The sequence below is a fragment of the Podarcis erhardii genome (genome assembly GCF_964252035.2).
Source record: "Podarcis erhardii genome assembly, chromosome: 12".
Taxonomy (NCBI): Eukaryota; Metazoa; Chordata; class Lepidosauria; order Squamata; family Lacertidae; genus Podarcis; species Podarcis erhardii.
In genome coordinates this window covers 27,150,503-27,170,716 of record NC_138513.1, presented here as the reverse complement: position 1 = coordinate 27,170,716, position 20,214 = coordinate 27,150,503, and the positions used below count along the sequence as shown (strand labels likewise).

The 20,214-nt window shown below is 43.9% G+C and overlaps 1 protein-coding gene and 1 long non-coding RNA gene across 3 annotated transcripts in view; one reads left to right on the top strand and one right to left on the bottom strand.

Annotated features, from left to right (window-relative positions):
• On the top strand, nt 1-16,844 carry LOC309325730. The gene is made up of 4 exons (XR_014149927.1): nt 1-102; nt 4,732-4,858; nt 11,350-11,409; nt 15,582-16,844. It is a non-coding gene; the product is annotated as an uncharacterized lncRNA (long non-coding RNA).
• The window catches only part of BZW2 (basic leucine zipper and W2 domains 2), a 52,351-nt gene continuing 47,138 nt past the window's right edge, over nt 15,002-20,214 (bottom strand). For both annotated transcript variants that reach the window (XM_081882269.1, XM_081882270.1), the window contains exon 12: nt 15,002-15,445. In XM_081882269.1, the coding sequence (XP_081738395.1) occupies nt 15,408-15,445 (38 nt within the window). In that variant the 3' untranslated portion in view covers nt 15,002-15,407. The remainder of the gene's footprint in view (nt 15,446-20,214) is intronic.

Genomic DNA, 20,214 nt, shown 5'->3' with positions numbered 1-20,214 from the left:
GAGCTGGAAGAAGCAGCGGCTGCACCAGCTATGGGAAGCTCGAGGGGGCCGGGCCAGGAGCAGCAGCCAGGCGCGCCCATTGGCTGGCCGGAGGAGACAAAGGTAAAAATATGCAAATAGGCGCCCGGCCCGCTGACCCGGCGGGGGCCGAGATCCGGGAAGGGAGGGGCGCCTCGATCGTGGCTGCGCGCGAGGAAATGGGAGAGCCAGAGGCGCCCCGAAAGCCAAACAGACGCACGCCCATTTCTGGTTGCTCCAGGAAAGGAGGGAGCGGCTAAGAGCACCGGCGTCAAAAAGAGCTTTGCGCCATTTTCTGCGGGTTCGTGGGTTTCCAGTGATCGACCACGGTAGAAGGCCAACGTGGTGCCCTCCAGGTGGTGGTGGGCTCCAGGTCCAATAGTCAGTGGGGATGGGAAGTGGAATCCAATAACATCGGAGGGCACCAGGTTGGCTACTCCAATCAGTTGCCTACCATCTGTTCTAATCAATCACCTTTGGTTGTGTGCAGTCTAATCAATCAATCAATCAATCAGCCTTCAGGAAATCGTATGGATCTCTGTGGTCTTTCGGAAGGAATAGGTGCATCCCAATAGTTATCTGGACCATTGTTTAAAGTATGTTGGAGGCTGAATCGTTGTATTTTGAAACTGTTCTTATTTTTTTTTTATATGCCAGGTTCCTTGACACCCTGATACTGAAGGCAGCATCGACATCATCAGAATAAAATTTTGGTTATGGTGCAATGCTATGGGTTTTTGGGGGTGGGGGTGGTAAACCTCTTAGACTTAGAAGTTTGATTACAATCAGGCAGCTTTTAAATGTAGGGGAAATATGTGTGTTTACTCAGAAGTAAGTCCCACTGTGCTCAAAAGTCCCACTGTGCTCAATGCTGTCTACATTCTAGTAATGGTGTTTAGGATTTAAATCTTTGTATCAACCTGTCTCGGGTTATCTTAGCTACAACAGCACCCTTAACACAGTACAGCTCCCAGAATTCTTTGAGGGAAGCCATAATTGTTTGATGTCATAACGCTATAAATGTATATTATGCATATGGCCAAAGTGAGCACTACCGGGCTTTCAGTCTCTATATTAACCAACTCCCAGAGTTCCACTTCTGCCATGTATTTGACAACCTTTATGAACTCTGTACTCCATTATGCAGTTGGTCAATATAACATGAACGGTTATGAGTATCTGCACACTCGAGGCGTTTTATTTCAGTGAATCGCCCAGCTAGCTAGGGTGAAAAGATAAAGGCCTGTGTCAATATTTGGAGTGGCAAGTCCACAGTTTAAAGAGCAAGCTGGCACAGATGCTACGTCATGCACAAGTCACATTTCATTCAGCAAAGTCAAAAGGAGGGAAAATGCACTAGGTAGAAAGATGCAAGTAGGCTGCCCATCTGCAAAGGGTAGAACATATTCGAACTGGTATGAGAAGCATTATGGATGAAACATGTATGTGGGTGAAAGGACAAAAGTCAGGGATACCTGGCTTACTAATATAGTAGATGTGAAAAGGATCTAGGGGTCTTGGTGGACCACAAGCTTCACATGAGTCAACAGTGTGATGCAGCAGCAGCAAAGAAAGAAAGAAAGAAAAAGCTAATGCTATTCTAGGCTACATCAACAAAAGTATAGTGTCCAGATCAAGGGGAGTCATAGTACCACTCTATTCTGTCTTGGTCAGACCACATCTGGATTACTGTTTCCAGTTCTGAGTACCACAATTTAAGAAGGATGTTGACAAGCTGGAGTGTGTGCAGAGCAGGGCAACCAAGGTGATCGAGGGTCTGGAAACCAAGCCTGATGAGGAACAGTTGAAGGAGCTGGGTGTGTTTAGTTTGGAAAAGAGGAGACTGAAGGGAGATATGGTAGCTGCAGTGGACCCACCACTTATTACCACCAATTACAGTGGTGCCTCACAAGACGAAAAAAATCCGTTCCGCGATTCTCTTCGTCTAGCGGTTTTTTCGTCTTGCGAAGCAAGCCCACAGGGAAATTCGTTTTGCGAAGCGCCTCCAAAACAGAAAACCCTTTCGTCTAGCGGGTTTTCCGTCTTGCAAAGCGTTCGTCTTGTGGGGCACCACTGTAATAATGTGGCAGATCCACTCCCACTAGCTGCCCCCAATTAAATATAGTGCACGCACCTTGCGGTACACCAATTAAACACATTTCTACAATTTACCACAAGTGGGGGACTTGTGTGAGGGAAAACTTAATGATTTAGACTCTAAAGAAAAGCTTTATTAAACAAAAAGAAATTTATACTGTAAAATGAAGTGAGTCAAGAAATGCGTTCTTTCACGTAGAAGTTAATTTATTTACTTTAAGTAACTATGAGATGACTCAGTCTTAAACACAATACTATAGGAACAACTCTTCGTAAACTTCAGTTACAAAAAAATCAAGTGTTAACACTTCAGGTGGTAAATATCCAGGTTTCTAGAATAGTTGGTAAAATGCTCGACTCCGTTTCTGTCACTTAGATCTTACAATTAAATACTTTTGACACCATCCCCCTTCCTTTATAGCTTAATACTTTGGTTCACTTCTCCTCAGTTACCCACTCTTTTAACAGTCCTACACCTGAGGTATTCTCAGACCCAGTAGATCACCTCACCCCTTGGGCTAGGAGTCTTCAGTACCTAGAAGAACTCTCCCCTCCTCGCTATACTGACACCCAGGTAGCCTGCATTCCTACAAGATCTACCTTTCCCGGTTCACTCACAGCCTTCCCAGGACACTCCTGTCTCTATACCTTTCCAAGACCCTCAAGCAGGTCTCCCTATCCAAGCTGCAAGACTCTGTCCTCTCACTATGGATAGTCTCCTCAGTGTGTAAGTTGAACTTCACTCAGAACCAGTTCTCCTTATCTCATTCCCTAATTCCCAACTCCAATCAAACCATATTTCTTAACCTGAACCTTTGCCCCTTCTCAAAACTAAACCCCTGTCTAACCTTCTCCCTCAGAAACTGCTCCTTTTATTCTTCCCCCACAAAGTGACTCTGTAGCCAGTCCGTGAGAGGCTCTAGCACACTGGTGGAGTTTCAAAGGAACTGCATCACCAAACTCTGCTGTCCGTCACAAAGCCATCTTCAAATATCTAAAAGGCTGTCACGTTGGAAGATGAAGCAAGCTTGTTTTCTCCTGCTCTGGAGGGTAGGACTCAAACCAAGTTACCAGAGAGGAGATTCTGACTAAACATTGGGAAGAACTTTTCTGACAGTGACAGCTGTTGGGTCAAGAGCTGGTGGACTCTCCTTCCTTGGAGGTTTCTAAGCAGAGGTTAGATCATATATGACCTAGTTGAGATCCCTGCATTGCAGAGGGTTGGACTAGATGACCCACAGCGTCCATTTCAACTCTACAGTTGTATTATTCTATTATTCCTCTTGTTGTGAGCCAGAGTAGGTAGCAGTTGTGCACCTGATCCACATTGGGCTCCTGGCGTGCCTGTTTGATGTGACAATCTGCACTGGTTTACGCATGTGAGATGCTCTCTCTTTTTTTAATTGGTCCATTTTTCTGAGTGCAATAAAACAATGTAGGAATGCATGCAAGGAACTACCATCCTGTAAGCATGAAGCTGTTCTCTGGGATCTGTGCATTTTCTGAAATGGGACTGCAGTGCAAATCTGGAAGGACGTGCAAGTTTGAGTTTTAAGGTGGTTTACAAAAAAAGATCTGCTGTCTAGACATATTGACACAACTTCATAGCCTTTCCTGCAACTCCGATAATTTACACAAGCAGATGATTTGGTGGAGCCAGCAGAAAAGCAGAGATCAAATAACCAGAGTCATGTTCCCTTTGTCATAGCTCTGAATTTTTCAGCATCGCCTTCCACTGTCCTGGTCCCTTTCCATCATGCATTATTAAGAGGGGATCCCCTCCCCCAACTGACTGGCAGTCTTTTTCTCACCTGGAGTGGGGCTGGGGAAGCAAGCAAGAATTGGGGAGAATTAGGAGCAAGCAACCAAAAATAATATTTGCAACTTCACATTTTCACAGGCACAAATAACTTTTTGTGTGTGTGAGGACAGTTTCACTCTACAGACTGCAAAGTTTAGGAAGCGAAGTAATCACAGCTGGAGGTGAACTTTGTACTGTGAGTCCAAATATATTTTACCCAGTTTGTTTAATCTGATAAGGAGAAGTCACATTTCCCCCCAAGACTCAAACAAGTTGCTGGGGAAATGCTATCCCCTTCCTTCGTGAAACCCAGCCGTACGCACTTATTTACCTGGATGTAACTCCCATTGAACTCAGCGGAGCTTAATTCTGAGCAGAAATAGGTAGGATTGCAGTGCAAAATTAGTTATTGTTATCAAAAGCCACATGTGTGTATGTGTGCAAGATTCAGCTTTTGGCACGCAACTGCACATGTTGATGGACAGCAATCAACAGACAAATGGACAAGATAAACCTGGTTCACCCAAACCCACTGAATATACTTGTAGCTGCACATAATATTTTTGCACACCCGCAAAAGTGATGCAAAGCCTATGGTGCAAATATTATAAGACAGGTGGTGCTATGTGTCAGATGCAGCGCATGTGTCTTCTTCCCAAGGCTGATATTTTATGCATAGCACAGTTCTTTTGCACTCGCGTAATATTGCTGCTGCAAGCAGACTTGCAGTGCCTGTATTCTTGCTTGCTTGCTTGCTTTGTTTTGAGTCTCCTTTATCCCTGCTCCGTCTCACGCACAGTCCTTGTTTCTTTCAGGCCCCTTTGTTGTCTTTCAATGGCATCGCTGGCAAGTGGACAATATATCTAAGCAGCGGGAATCATCGCTTCCATGGGAAAGGGCAGCAACTTTCCCCTGGTGACCCCATGCCTTCTCTGGCTATCCGTGAGTGAATTGAGCAGACGATTGATGCTGTTAGGATATTGGGGTTCAGGACTCAATAACCCGTGGGTTCTGCCTGGACAGCCCATGAGATCCAGTTGTCAGTCAAACAGGACATTTTTGCATACCCTCCAACATTTTCCCAATAAAAATAGGGACATTCTAAATAATAATAATAATAATAATAATAATAATAATAATAATAATAATACCCCACCCATCTGACTGGGTTGCCCCAGGGACTCTGGACAACAAACATATATAAAAACATAATAAAACATTTTTAAAAAACTTCCCAATACAGGACTGCCTTCAGATGTGTTTTACAGATTGTATAGTTACTTCTTGGTTTAGGGTTCACATAACTCCATATGCTCCAACATTTCTCCGATGAAAATAGGGACGTATAGTAGAGGGTGAAATACCCAAGAAAGTGCTTATTCTTTTCCTCTATGCAGTAACAGCGGCCAGAATAATTTATGCCCAAAGGTGGAAGGACAAAAATAGTCCCACAAAAGGAGACTGGCAGAATAAGCTGATAGAATGTGCTGAGCTAGCAGTGTTGACTGCAAAGATAAGAAATGGGGATGAGTTGGATATAAAAGAAGAGTGGGAATACTTTGGCAAATACTTAAAGAAACATAACAAATCAGATAAGTGGGGTTAGATATATGAGCAGCAGTTAAAAATAAGCAGAAGAGGGGTGGTAATTAAGGCGATACAGCTCAACAAGGACTACGGTAAATAAGACCCCCACAGCGGGATGTGTGTGGGAGCCAAAGAGTGTAAGATAAACAATGACAATTGTATAATTGATGTACTAAGATATATAAAATGCATAAATGAATGTGTGTGTGTGTGAGAGAGAGAGAGAGAGAGAGAGAGAGAAAATAGGGACATACTAAGGAATTTGGACCTTCTGGGATCAGTTCAGATACCTGACGGCTTCTGTAAATCATGGACTGTCCCTGGAAAATAGGGACACTTGGAAGGTCTGTTTTCTTAAACACAACATAGTAGCCAGCAAGTAGTTGAAGGTTGGCGCAGCAAATATGAGTACAGCACACACTTTTATACACTTCCAAGCAAAGGGGCAGTTAGGTCTTTTATGGCTGTGCTTCCTTCTACTATAATCATGAGGTGTAGCAGCTTTCTTATCTTTCCTTCCTTCTTTTGTCCTTAACAGTTCTAGCAATAGCTCCTGCATACATGTTTTTCCATCCTTCTCTTGCAATGACAACCTTCGCATTCCAACCTTCACTTGCTCAACCTTGCTCACCCACATTTCAACCTTTAATGTTCTCATTTCTGTATATTTTTTCCCTCCATCAACACAAGGCCGTGTTGCAGACTTTCTCTTTTTCTTTCCATGGGCAGGGCAGTTGACCATGATCGAAAGGGATTCATCCATCCTATAACCACTTGGGACCCTGCTATTTCTGGTGGCTTTCAATTGTGTGGATTTCTTGTACAGTTTACCTTACCTTCTCTCGCTAGGCAGCTGTGTAACTCAACAGAAGGCAACTCAATGTGGCCCATGAAATATGTGCTGAGGCCTCTTCAAATCTGGAGCTTCAAACATTTGCTCATTGTCCAATCTGGTGCAGAGCTTTTGTTTGCTGGCTTTATGGTGACTTTTGAAGTGGATCCTAATACCAAAGGTTGACAATACTGCAGCTTTGGAGCTTTTACATATTTAGGGGGTGAAGATTGTGTATATATGAGTATTGCCAGAGTTTTAAGGTCAGTATAGGGATGAACGAATCTGTCAGTTCAGCGTCTCATTTTTCCCATCTTAAATTCATGGCTCCTCATTTCTGTAGCAAGGAGAAATTAAAATTTTACATCACTGTAAAATTTACCAGCATCTTAGTGCAAATTTCTCCCACTTTTGGCACACATTTTGACAAATATACACAATTTTTGGTTAGCATTTCCCCCTAATATAATGCCTTTTTGTGTGTTTGTTTCACTAATATGTGCATTTTTAGGCGTGCTTTCCCCTAATATATCCATTTTTGCATGTGTTATTTGGTTGGAGAACTGCCTCACAACATTCTGAGAAGTGCAGAATTTGAAGCACAATTGTGCTTCAGTCAAGTATCAGTTGCAAACAAAATCAGATTTCAATCCCATCCCTGGCGAGTCTCATTTTCTTATTTTTGTACCTATTATTTTCAACACTAGGCTAAACTGTCAGCTTGTCAATACCAGGGAGCCTACTCAGCTGGAAGCGAACTGTCGCAGCTCGCCTTGCAGGTGACAAATCCCCCAGCACAGCACCAGATAAGGCAGATTGCGACCTGACTTCCCAATCTGAGCCTCTCTGGTTGGTGACAGGCTGACATCACCCAGCAATATGGCAGCAGCTGATGGGAAGGCGGAAAAAACGAGACCCGTTCACTGTTAAATAAAACATCACCAGTTGAAAATGAAGGTCTGCTTAATGAGCTCGAAGGAGCTGGTGAAGCATTTAGCAGCCCAGAAGGCCTCCTGCTGTTCTGCCATATGGTTTCAAAAGGCACATATCCTCTCATATCTCCGCGCCTGCTCCAAGAAACGTAGCTGTCTAAAAGAACCAGAAGAGTGTGAAATAATCCTATTTTAACCCATCAAGCAGCTTGGCATGGCCTACAAAGTTCTCCCCCCCCCCCGCCTGCTTTCTTTTATCTTCACAACGACCCTGTGAGGTAGCGCAGGCTGAGAGAGAATTAACTGCCCAAAGCCACCCAGTGGGCTTCGTAGCTAAACAAAAGATTTGAACTCTGCTCTCTTCGCTTCCATTCCCTCCCATTCTCATCTGTTTCAGCAGTGGTTCCCAGACTTTTTTTTGTGGCACAGTAACCCACAAGTCTGAATTTACTTGAGATGGAGACCTGTTAATTTATTGTCACATTAATTTTGGAAGCACACATAGAATCGTAGCTGGAACCAAGTACCATTTTGGCTTTACCCCTCTCAGAACACCCTTACATCCTGGTCGTTGCGTACCATCGTTATTGAACAGAATTAAAGGATATTCAGGATTATCGGAGTTGCTTTATATTTCTCTCCCCTCTTCCATTTTCTTTTTTGTCTGATGCTGCTTAAAGAGCAACCCTAGGCACAAGTGTAAAGCAAGCAAGTGAAATTAAGCCATGGTAAAGTTATGCCAGATCAAATCTCCATTTGGCTGCAGTGGCATAGCAGGGTCAGGTGGTACCTGGTGTGGAGAATTTCTTTTCACCCCCCCCCCCCACATTGAAATCTGGTTGGACTCCCAAGAGACTGTGATCTACATAGAGTATAAAAATACTGGCTGTGATCTACCCATTGTCATTACCAGGAGTTGTTGAACTTCTTTTAGGGAAGGATTGACCAAAGTTCTTGAGATTTTTATAGGGGAGGGCCAAAATTCGTATAGTATTGTAAAACCTTTATTGTTATCACATACAACATCCAAAACAAATCAATACAGAATTACCACTTCCCCAGTGTCACAAAATATTTGCTAGAAGAAAGGTGGCAGAACAGTCTATCGTCATATCTCTTGGTCTCCAGGGAGATCAGACGTCTGCAGTGTATTTCGATGACAAAAAACCAAATAGAGATATTTAGCCACTAACCTGGTGAGCTCCTGATCATTCCCCAGTAATAGAAAATGTTGGCCAAAGTTGTTGAGCTATTTTTAGGGGAGGGTTGGCCAAAGTTGTTGAGCTTTTTGGGGGGTGACAGGGTTTGGGTCATGACTTGAGGAAGCTTCTGCTTCTTCCCTCCCCTCCACCCTCCCCTTGTTTGCTAGCCAGCCACCTTCCCATCATCTCCCTGTCTGCCTGCATGCCCACTGCAGCAGCCCGGGCGGGGTACTGTCAAAACAAAGAGGGAAGCCTGCCGGCAGAGCAGCACAACTCACCACCTTCCCCTGACGACTCAGGGTAGGTGGGAGTCGCGGGCTGGCAGCGCACCGAATGTCACTCCCCTCCATGATGACACCTGGTGCAGTCTGCCCCTACCCTGCTCCGTCCTTGATTGGCTGTTGCTGCTGCTCCACCTAAGCCGGGGGGGGGGGGTGGGGTGGGGAGAGAGAGAGAGCCTTTACAGGAGTGTTCTGTGCTGGATTGCTGTGTCATGTAACCAAACTAAATGGGTTTAAGAGCCCACCCTGGGACTGTCCCTTCTGAGAGATTCACACTGGCTGTCCTGTTTGTGGGTTTTCCACAAGCATCTGAAAGGCTTGTCTTCTTTATGTCCTTATTCTAAACTTCTCATCCTAGCAGGTCTTGCCATAGGATTACCCCCACAGATTGTTAAGAGCAGGGCTTTTCCCCCAAGGGGAACTCACAGGAACTCAGTTCTGGCACCTCTCAGGTGGGTGCCATTGCCATTCCAAGAGAAAGAAGGAGGTGTTCGTGGTGAGTTCCAGCACCTCTTTTTCCAGAGAAATAGCACTGGTTAAGAGGAAAGTGTTTTAATGAAACACCGACCAAATTGAATGCCTTGGATGAAAAGCAGCATATAAATGTGGTAGATAATTAAGAGGAGAATAAATAAATATCTGACTTCATTTTAGCTTGATAGTGAGAGCCCAACACTGAATGGCAACTGTGATGTGTTTAGGTTCAGATGACTTGAAATATAAATGGAATCTGCATGCAACACCTAGTAAGTCACACTAGAGGGCGCAAAGAGTCTACTGTATGTCTAGAATACTGCCTGACTAGCTTCCAGCAAGGGAAAGACTTTCCCATGCAAATAAGTAAATGAGCAGGTTTCACAAAGTTGCTGTTTCCAACTGCAGGGTTTAGATAATGTGTAGAATCAGTTGCTTTGCAATTAATGACACTTCAAACTAAATAGAACCCAAACTTTTGTTTTTATTTCACCAAAGGCTTCAGTGCAATTTTTATTCTGGCTGGTTTGTATTAGATTAGGAGCAAAGCAAGTCCAAAGAAACCACAAACTTCATTTATCGGCAGATCAGAATCAAGTTGCAGCTAAAAGATCTGGGCTAAGGCTTATGCTTGTGAAGATGTTCATCCAATGCTCATCTACCCTATTTAAATAAATAGTCCATTCTTCCTCCTCAAGATAGATAGCTAAGAAACAGCAAAACTCTAGCGGAGATTATTATGTTAAAATGCAATGCAGCTTAACACACCATGGCATCTTAGTAATCATAGGAGTTGTGTGCCTGCCTCTTCCATTTTCCTCATCCATTATTTTTGTGTGTTGACTGGGGCTGATGGGTCCAACAACATTTAGAAGACCACAGGTTCCCCGCCCCCACTGTAAAGGAAGTCAGTATTCTTATCCCCATCTTGTAGATAGGGGTCAGAGGCTGAGAAACAGGCTCACCTCAGGCAACTCACTCTGTTGATGGCGGACACGAATATTTCATACATACAAAGTGTACACTCTGCTACCCCAGGTCTGCATATGGGAGCTGCATAAGGGCTGATCTTGTGTGGCTCATGTTCATTTCAGTTAAGATTGCACAGATAGTTTGTGCCCAGTAGGTCAGAACTATTGCCAATCTCCATGACACACAAATTCTGCCACCTGAAGCAGCTATCTTATCATGTCTCATGGTAGGGCCAGCCATAAGAGCCCTTTAGATATCTGGTTCAGGCATGCATGCCCCAAACAACCCATGTATCATTCCTAACCATGGTAGAATTCAGTGATGGTATCAGCATAGCTAATTTGTAACCAAACATGATGAATAGAAGCTCCTTTAGTCTGTCTTACACTTTATAAAACCCCATGGCTGTCAGTGTTTTGTGGGAGGGATTCTAGCACACCCTAGGAAATTTAGGTTAAAGTGCCCTAGCACAACAAATTCACTTTAAAAGGAAAGTGGACTGTTTGCAGTTAGGAAAGTGATGGGGAAATGCATTGAAAAGTGTGAAATGAACAAATGATTAATAGGAAGCTATATAAACACCCAACAAGTAAATCAGGATGAATGCTCATTGTCATATAACCTCCCTATAAACAACTCAGAACAAACGCTCAATGAAAACCGGATAGAATCTAAGCGTTTCACGAGCTTTTTGCAAACAGATTTCGACAGTTATTCAATGAACAGGTTGCCTGGTCTGGAGGTGTGGTCTAGTCTCCCATCTTCCAACAAGGAAGCAAATACAGTTCACAAATTGAGACCTTTGTTGAGGAAATGTTAGAAATGTGAGGAAGAAAGCCAACTCTTTGAAGTCATGTCGATTTTGCAAAAAACTTGCATCCGCTTCCTTCTGCAACACCAGCATCCTAAGTCAAGATCTGTGTTTAAGTTAGTACTTTTCATCAAATATAGGCATCAGAACCCTGTTCAAATGATGGGATATGAATAAGAACAACTTGGAGAACAAAGCACCAGATGCTGACACTTTAGGGATTTCCTCTTGGCCCTTAGTAACTTTTCAGGAAATTGCTACAGAAGCAGACATTTAATAACATCCATCCAGCAAAGCAACCCTTCTGCAGGATAATTTTCTATTCCTTCCTTTTTCTTACAGACTGCGCCATGAGTCAACAAAGGAGGCTTTGACAACCTTTGAGTGGAGTCGAACATGCAAGTATCCTTTTATGACTATTAGGAAGATCGGATTCAACCAAATTAAAAAAGAAAGACCCTTTGTTTCCATATAAACATATTTGTTTGAATAACGCTATTGCATGGCTTGGCACCGAGTGTTTGTGCATAAAAGGCTATTTGTCCTTGTCAGGGATGTAAGGATCCTCTGGACCCAGTGATTCCTCAAGAGAAACATCAGGCGAGTTCTCTTTTCTACACTCTGATGATGATGATGATGCTTCCCTGTTTAAGTGCAGAGCAGCCATTGATATTTCACGGTCTGGGAAACAAACGTGAAGACGCAGAGCAGGGTCTTTTGGGGAGGGCTACAATTCAGTGGTAACACCTTGCATGTTTTTACATGCGGCCCACTTCCTGTTGCTCCAATTAAAAGGATCAGATAGCCCTGAGACTATTCCCAGACCTGAGACTCTAGACAAGACTGATCTAAATCACAGGTGAGCAACTTGCACCCCACAGGGACATGTTGAGGCCCTTAGTGCGACCGGAGTTCCTTTCTTTCTGCTCATTTCCTCATTGTTTTTTCTGTTTATGTAGTTTAAGACTACATAAGGGGCATTTTAACACCCACCCACCCACTCCCGTTTTATGGATTGGAGAAAAGAAGCTGCCTGAGAACAAATTGCAATGTAAAAGGTTGTATATAAATGTGAGTAGCACGCTAAAGTCAGGAAGAAGTTACTTTCACTGACTTTCTAGAACAGTATCTGCATTGGTCTGTTCTATCTACATTATTTTAAATCTTCTGCATACTTTTTTGAAAGAATAACCCCACCAAACCCAGCAGGGTTTACTTCTGAAGACAGCTATATAGGATTGGATATTCTAATATGTGGTAGACATGACAAAAATGGAAACAGGTAAATCTTTTTTTCCTGGATCAGTTAATCTAGAACACTTGTCTCTGGCTCCACAAACAAAAGGTTCCCCCCTCCTGGTCTAGCTGGACAATTATTCTGACATAGTATAAAGCAGATTCCTATGCACTACTCTGTGTTTCGCAATTGATTGTTTACATTTCGACATTTCAACGATGGCTTTAAAGGAGCGGGGGAAATGGCTTAGGCAGCAAGGCGGATATTTTGGTTTCCCAAAAATGGGTTTACAGAAGATGCCAGCTGTTCCGCTGATAAGCCGCTTAACAGCTGATCACTAAAAGCCGCTAATAGCGCTAATCCACTAAGCTGTTAATGGGCTTGCTTCGCAAGACGAAAAAACCGCTATACGAAGAGCCTAACGGAACGGATTAATTTCGTCTTGCGAGGCACCACTGTACTTCAGTGGTTTAAAGACAGCACTGTTTGCCCCTAGTGACATCACTGCATAAGGGCACCCTACCGCTCCACACTATTTCCCTGCAGGCATAACTGGATATGGTCACACACTGTTCTATTAGCAATTTCATTATTTAGTTGTCATAGTTACCGTAAGCCCTTTACATTTTGCTTTCAGAAAGCAATACACCTTAAATTATTACTTGGCCGAGAGCTGTCTGCTAGTAGGAATTTGCTTTCTACTTTTGGTGCTGCGACTTCAGTGAAACCATGGCACGCTATTCTATGTTCCGCTTAGATGACAAAGCTTATACAGTCTTACCTTGGAAGCCGAATGCCTTGGGAGTCAAACGTTTTGGCTCCTGAACGCCGCAAACCTGGAAGTGAGTGTTCTGGTTTGCGAACATTCTTTGGAAGCTCCTGCAGCCAATCGGAAGCCACGCCTTGGTTGTCTAACGTTTTCGGAAGTCAAACGGACTTCCAGACTGGATTCCCTTCAACAACCAAGGTACGGCTGTACTTTGAATCAGAAGCAGTGGGCTTTAATGGTTAAAGCCTTCCCCCAACCTGGTGCCCGCCAGATGTTTTAGACTACAACTCCCATCAACGTCAAGGGATGGTGGGAATTGCAGTCCAAAGCATCTGCATGGCACCAGGCTGGGCAAGACTGATTTCTATCCCACCACAGCACCCCCTTTTCAGGGCATACGCTGGCTGAATATCTGCTGGGATCAGCTCAGCTGGCCGGTTCCTGGCTGAGCCAGGATTGAGGAGTTACACTGAGGTCTCTCTCCAGATGAGGTGAAGATGACAGAGCTAAGCCGGCATAGCTTGGCTGCGTTGGGAACCTCCTGGCTCAGCTGAAGATCCACTGGATCCAGCCCAGCAGCACTTGCTGTAGGATTGTTCCCTAACCATAAGTTGTATAACCAATCAATTACATTCGTATTAATTTTCACAAGGGTAAATGCAAGTTTGTTTTTAAATAATGCTCCTGTGTTGTAGCAAGCATTGTCTTAGCAAAAGGCTTTCCCCACCCCTCTCTTGTGAAAAGCGAATTGCCTCTTGAGATGATGCTTGCTACCAATTTACAAGTCCTTGTATTAAAAAATACAGTCATACCTCATGTTACGTCTGCTTCATGTTATGTTCTTTCAGGTCACGTCCCGCAGCAATCCGGAAGTACCGGAAAGGGTTACTTCCGGGTTTCGCCGCTTGTGCACACGTGCAAAATGACGTCACGCACATGTGCAGAAGCGGCAAATCACAAGCTGCGCATGCGCAGACGTGCCACTGTGGGTTGTGTTCTTTTCATGTTGCAAACGGGCCTCTGGAACGGATCCTGTTTGCAACCAGAGGTACCACTGTATTGTAGTTCTTTTTTAAAAAAAAATCCTGCCAACTAATCAATCAATGCTTTAAAATTTGTTTATTTATTTAACATATACAGAAGTCTCTTAAAAGTTGTTTTAATTGATTATTATAACCAATTACAGGTTCAGATTAATAGAAATGGGTTTTAAGCTATATAGAATGAAAAACGGCAATGGATGACTTGTATGAGACAGGGCAGGGAATTCCCAAAGTTGTTATTTCTTATTTAAAAACAAAGCAACCCAAACTCAACTCTAATATAGGTGTTTTAGGGTTGGTAAACATGCTATTAAAGTTTCCATGTGGAAAGTTGTTTTCCCCTTTGCTGTAACACAGGAATAAGGGATCTGTGTTCCATCAGCCCCAACCGACATGGCCAGTGGATACAGATTATGTGAGTTGTAGTCCAGAAACTTTTGGAAGGCCACAGGGTTCTCATCTCTCTTGGAACAGATAACCGCCACACATTTTTCATGGAAACCCTGCAAGGACCCAAAGAGTTTCGAACCCAGCACCACATGTTCCTAGAGCAGTCTGTCACAGGTGTAAAAAGATGGTGCAGAGAGAGTCACATCAAGGAAGAAGCTTGCCACATTCACCAGGTGGAGCATCCTTTGCCTATCTGGTTTCCTACGGATACTTGGACTACAACTCCCATCATTCTCAGCCAGCTTGGTCCTGCTTGCTAGGGTTGATGGGAGTTGTAGTCCAAAATACCCAGAGACCACAAGGTTGGCAAAGCCTGAGGTAAAGTGTAGACTGGACCTTCCAAAACATCTGCCACAGTGGCTGGGGCAACTCAGTCAGATGGGCAGGGTGCAAATAGCAAAATTATTATTAAATCCTTCTGCAGAAGGTTAGCAGTAGTTAGTCACATGCAAGCCCACTTCTGAAGCAAAAGAAAAATGCGCAGAAACATGAAAGTAAGATTTTTAAAAGCCATTTAATTTCCCCAACATGTGATTATGTCAAATCACACACAAGCAAATATTGAGCTACACGCACAGAACATCCCTATGGAGAAACACTGAAGTGCTCATATGTAGTACCTGAAGACTGTTAATAAAAAAGGAGTCCTTAAAGGATATTACTTCAGTTTTCCTATATGTTGTTTCCTTGCTGAATGCCTCTGCCTACAATAGTGTACAGGGCGCCAGAGGAAGAGTCTCAGCATTTAATGTCTCAGGGCTCCAACATTTTATTCTTCTAAACAAAAGGAAAGCCTAGCCTAGAATTTTCGGTATGACACTGGAGTAAGAGTCTTTCTCTTTGAACGGTACAAAATTCCGCAAGAAGCAGCCGGCCACAGCGAATACGTTTTGTGCTTTGTTCAGCCATCTTGGTTTTCTTCCCCTTCAGATTCGGATTCTGAGAGGTGAGAGAGAGAGGGAGGGAGGGAGAGAGAGCAGAGGAAAAGTGAAGATTTTTCTCCAACTATTAAAACAATTCATGAGGCAACATTTATACAGTTATTCCTTTAACAAGCCCCAAATGTTATTTTAAGGCTGGATCTACTACACACAGGGGAAAAACCACTATAAGTCATAAATTAAATCATTATAACAAAAGAAAAAAACACTCTATTAAAGTCGCATAGGCAAAGTTTTGTGCTCTACAGTGCCATCTGGTACCGCATGTTTATAACACAGTTGTAGTGTTGTAACATGGCTAATGTAGCTGAGTCCTCAATCAATGAATCAAATGCAAATGTACTGCAGCAGAGGTGGGAGATCTGTAGACTTTCAGGTGTTAACTGGGCTCTATCTTCCATCAACCAGCAAGTCAGGGATCATGGGAGTTGTAGTCCTGCAGCAGTCCTGCGCTAAGGATACAAGACCCCTCCCATAGCCCTTGGGATGAAAGGCTGTCTCCCCACTCTCATGCCCACTGTCTCTCAGTGGCTCCTCAGCATCCCATATGGAGGTTTGACCCCCAATCGCAGCAGCTTCTCTGGCATGAGAGATGGAACAAGTCAGTCTTACGCTACAAAGGGATAGAGCAGGCATAGGCAAACTCGGCCCTCCAGATGTTTTGGGACTACAACTCCCATCATCCCTAGCTAACAGGACCAGTGGTCAGGGATGATGGGAATTGTAGTCCCAAAACAGCTGGAGGGCCGAGTTTGCCTATGCCTGGGATAGAGCCAAGATTCCCAATGCATCAGGGTGGATCAGCATCTGCTGGTAGATTTCTGGGCAATTTGAAGCAAGGATCAACAAGGATCTCCCACTTCCCGGCTGTATAACAATGGTAACAACCAAATGATTCCTCCCCTAGACTGTGTGGCTGCTGAACTGAAGGAAGCTGGGTGTGTGGTAGTTGGGGATGAGGGAGGGAGAGAAACAGATCAGATCAGTTCAGTTCTGGTATTCAAGGTAAAACCCTGGGCCAGATTTTTTAAATTCTAAGCATATGTCTTTTGCACCTGGCTTTGGCTAGTGACTCTCAGGGTAATAATAATAATAATAATAATCAACAAACACAACAACCTGCAAGCCTTCTCAGCAGTATACTGTATCTGATTCACAGCAACACAAGCACATTGCAAAATGTGTATTAAACCAATTATCTCTCTCTTTCTCTTGTATGTATGTATGTATGTATGTATGTATTGTGACACATTCATTCTGATTTTCCAGAGCCTTCTCTTTATTCTGATTTTAGCTACACTTTCTGAAATTGCTAGAGGCAGATTAAAGACAGAAATATCTGCAGAGGAAAGGGGGAAAAGCAGGGTGCCTGCTGTTTGCTAAAATACAAAAAAAGAAGAAGAAAGCCCCAATATATTTTTAACTAAAAATAATGTTTCAGGGCTCTTTGACATTTCGGGACAGAATGTTTTTTGCTAACATTTCTATTGGAATCATTACAAGATCTTGACACAGGTTGTTACTCTCCACATCAATTCCAACAAGTAAGCCCATTGCCGTAAAAAATAAAATAAAGGGAGGGAACCAGCAACCTTTGATTGTTGATAGAAACGGACTAAAAGCAAATAATAAGCTTGGATTTTGCAGGGGAAGCAGGCGAGTCCTAATAATTATAACCTGCCAATCTCATGTGCAGCTAATATGGGATTAGTCTTCAAGGGGAGCTGCTTAAAGACTTTCTGCAGAAAGCAAAAATAACTCTCCATGGGTGGTCATCAGAAGAAAGGTGGGGGAGAAAGCAGCTCTTGGAACCAGAAAAACGACTGTATTACAGTCCAACTCAGCTTCTACAGTCGAGTTGGCGCCTTAAAAATTATCTTTTTCCATTAGAGTTTTTCCCTCCCAGTCATTCCCCTCCCTTTCTAACAGGACTCGTATGACAAGGCAAGGGGAGTTTTGCCTATGGGTTTGAATCCATATCTAACCTTCACTCCAGTGACTCTGGCAAATGTGTACAGATTTGAATGCAAACTGTGTGTCACAACACCTGTTTGTAGGTGTGTCGCACAAACACTCCCCATGCTCCTCCCGGGGCTGGGAAAAGGTTAGTTTACCCTCTAGTTTGCTAGTAAATGGGACGCGGGTGGCACTGTGGGTTAAACCACAGAGCCTAGGACTTGCCGATCGGAAGGTCGGCGGTTCGAATCCCCGCGATGGGGTGAGCTCCCATTTGGTCCCTGCTCCTGCCAACCTAGCAGTTCGAAAGCACATCAAAGTGCAAGTAGATAAATAGGTACCGCTCCGGCGGAAAGGTAAACGGTTCGCCAGAAGCGGCTTAGTCATGCTGGCCACATGACCCGGAAGCTGTACACCGGCTCCGTCGGCCAATAAAGTGAGATGAGCGCCGCAACCCCAGAGTTGGCCACGACTGGACCTAATGGTCAGGGGTCCCTTTACCTTTACCTTGCTAGTAAAACTAAACTACTGTGTTGCAAAATGATGCACGGCCAAAAAGTGTGTCGCCAACATAAAAAGTGTGGAAAGCTCTGGGACAGTTTTCCCTTTAAGTGTTTGCAAAGGCCTGGCCAGTAGGATTCACACTCACCCACCTTAGCTAGGCAATTGGGCCACATCCGTTTCACAAGTGATTTGCCATAACACACAACGAGGTGCTGATTAAGACAAATTAAGAGTCTGGATCAAATCAAGAGACAAATCAAGATTGGAACGGCTCATGCTGGTGAAGAGCTCTGCACGTATTGGAGCTGCACTGATCGTTTGGTTCAGGAACAGAGTAAAGCTAATGTCCCCATAGCTATCGCTGAGAAGCGTGCTTCGCATCGCAGCTGCAATCGTGCCCAATAAATGAGCTCCTGGCGAAGCCCCCTCACCCCAAATAAATATCTATTTGTGGCATGAAACCCACAAATGTTTTTGAATCACATATCAATCCTGTTTTATATATAAGCTATGCTGTAGTGGGCAAACTTGACTGACATCTTGTTTGTCATCTGAACTTCTTTCAGAGGCTGCTGCAAAATAAACAACTTATTTATAAAGAACCATTCCTTCAGAATTCTTTCCCAACTAGAATGGGGACAAGCTAAAATCCCCAATTGGGGGCGGGATGGGATTCAAGCCATTTAAGCAACATAAAGTGTATTTGGGTTGGTGGGTGTGGCCACATTCACACACATTGGGGGAGGTTCAGTTTTGCACTACTGTGCAAAAATGGCCCAGACACATGACGAACCCACCAGCTGGAGATGACCAGTGCAATCTGAGGGTTGGGAAAAGGCCAGATTGTCAGTTTGCATTTCTTAGTGCAGAAAGTATTGATCTGATGTTTAGAGATCTCTCCTAATTAATTCAAGAGGGTTCTGGAAGCTTCTTTGTGTGAAAGAAACAAGCAGAAGGTTCATGATGTTTGGGTTATTCCTTCAGAGACGTTGAGTACAGCTGGCTTAAACTGGTTCTGTTATCTCTTCCGTCAAGGTCATGCTGACTATAATAAGAAGCAAGAAGGTATGTAGTGTTAAGGTTTAGTCTGACTATAAGTTATTGTAAGTATAAGTTAAGTCTGCTGCAACTGGATTTCTTATGGACAGTGCCAATCCTGAATGTATATTAGATTTGTGACCATTATGTTCATTTGCTTCAGTAGCAGTAAAGCTCTGCTGGATAAAATGTTAATTGCCTCCGGTCTATTTTTTGGGAATCCTGCAACTTGTTTAACTTGTCTGGATCAATATTGAGTAGAATTCCATGACACAGATGTGGCCCTCCAGGCCTCAGGACTCTTCCCAAGACCCTTCCTCCTTTGGCTGAAGCCCTCACTGGTTCTCCTACACACCCTCTCCAGGTCTTTTATCTGGCTGGAACATATCCTGAGCTCTCAATAATGCCTCTTGCTTTCCTGGATAGAAAGTTGCAGGCATAAAATATCTCTGATGTGCGTGGCTGGAATACAAAAATAAGAATTGCATCTGTTGCACCTGCCCACCCCTTGCATGTGGCCCCCAGAAAGTTGTCCATGGGGGGGCACTAGGGGGCACATCAGAAGATGGCTGACAATAACATCTCTCCGACCCACACGAGGTAATTTGGAGGCTGTGATGGGAGTAAATAGCCTCCCTACCTACCCCCCCCCAGGATTGTGGGGTAGGACTGCCCTTGCCTGCTGTGCCCTATACCACCCCCGAATTTGTGGGGATGGGGGCACTAGGCACAATGCCCTCCTGTGGGATTTCGGCGCTCCTGGACGCCGTCTCTGATCTGCGCCACTAGCTGCAAGAACTTCAAAAGAAACAATTTGGACGAAGCGAATGCACATATTTCAAGGAAGAAGGGGGAGTAAAGACTGCTAACAGAAGAGATCTCTGATAAAACAAGAAGAGTCAAAGGAGCAAGTATAAATCACGAGAAGATACGCCAAGACTCGGTATGGCAAAGGGACTGATGGGGGAGGAGGGAAAAACCTTACTTTCTTTCTTATATGTGATTAAACAAGAACCCCCCCCCCCAAGCCAGAAATGTCGTTTTAAGGACTTAAGCTGTGGATTTAAAGCTGTGTGGAGATAAACTTTCGAACCAAAGCATGTTTTGAGAAGAGCGTGGAATGTATAAGGGCTTTGGAATGACTCAGTTAAAAGTGCCGTCGCCATATTGGGAAGTTCTGTCGGAGGACTTAAGTCTGAGAGGAGAAATGGAGAAATAGAGCTGTTTTTATATTGTGGGTGAAACTCCTCAGTGGGACTTAAGAACGAC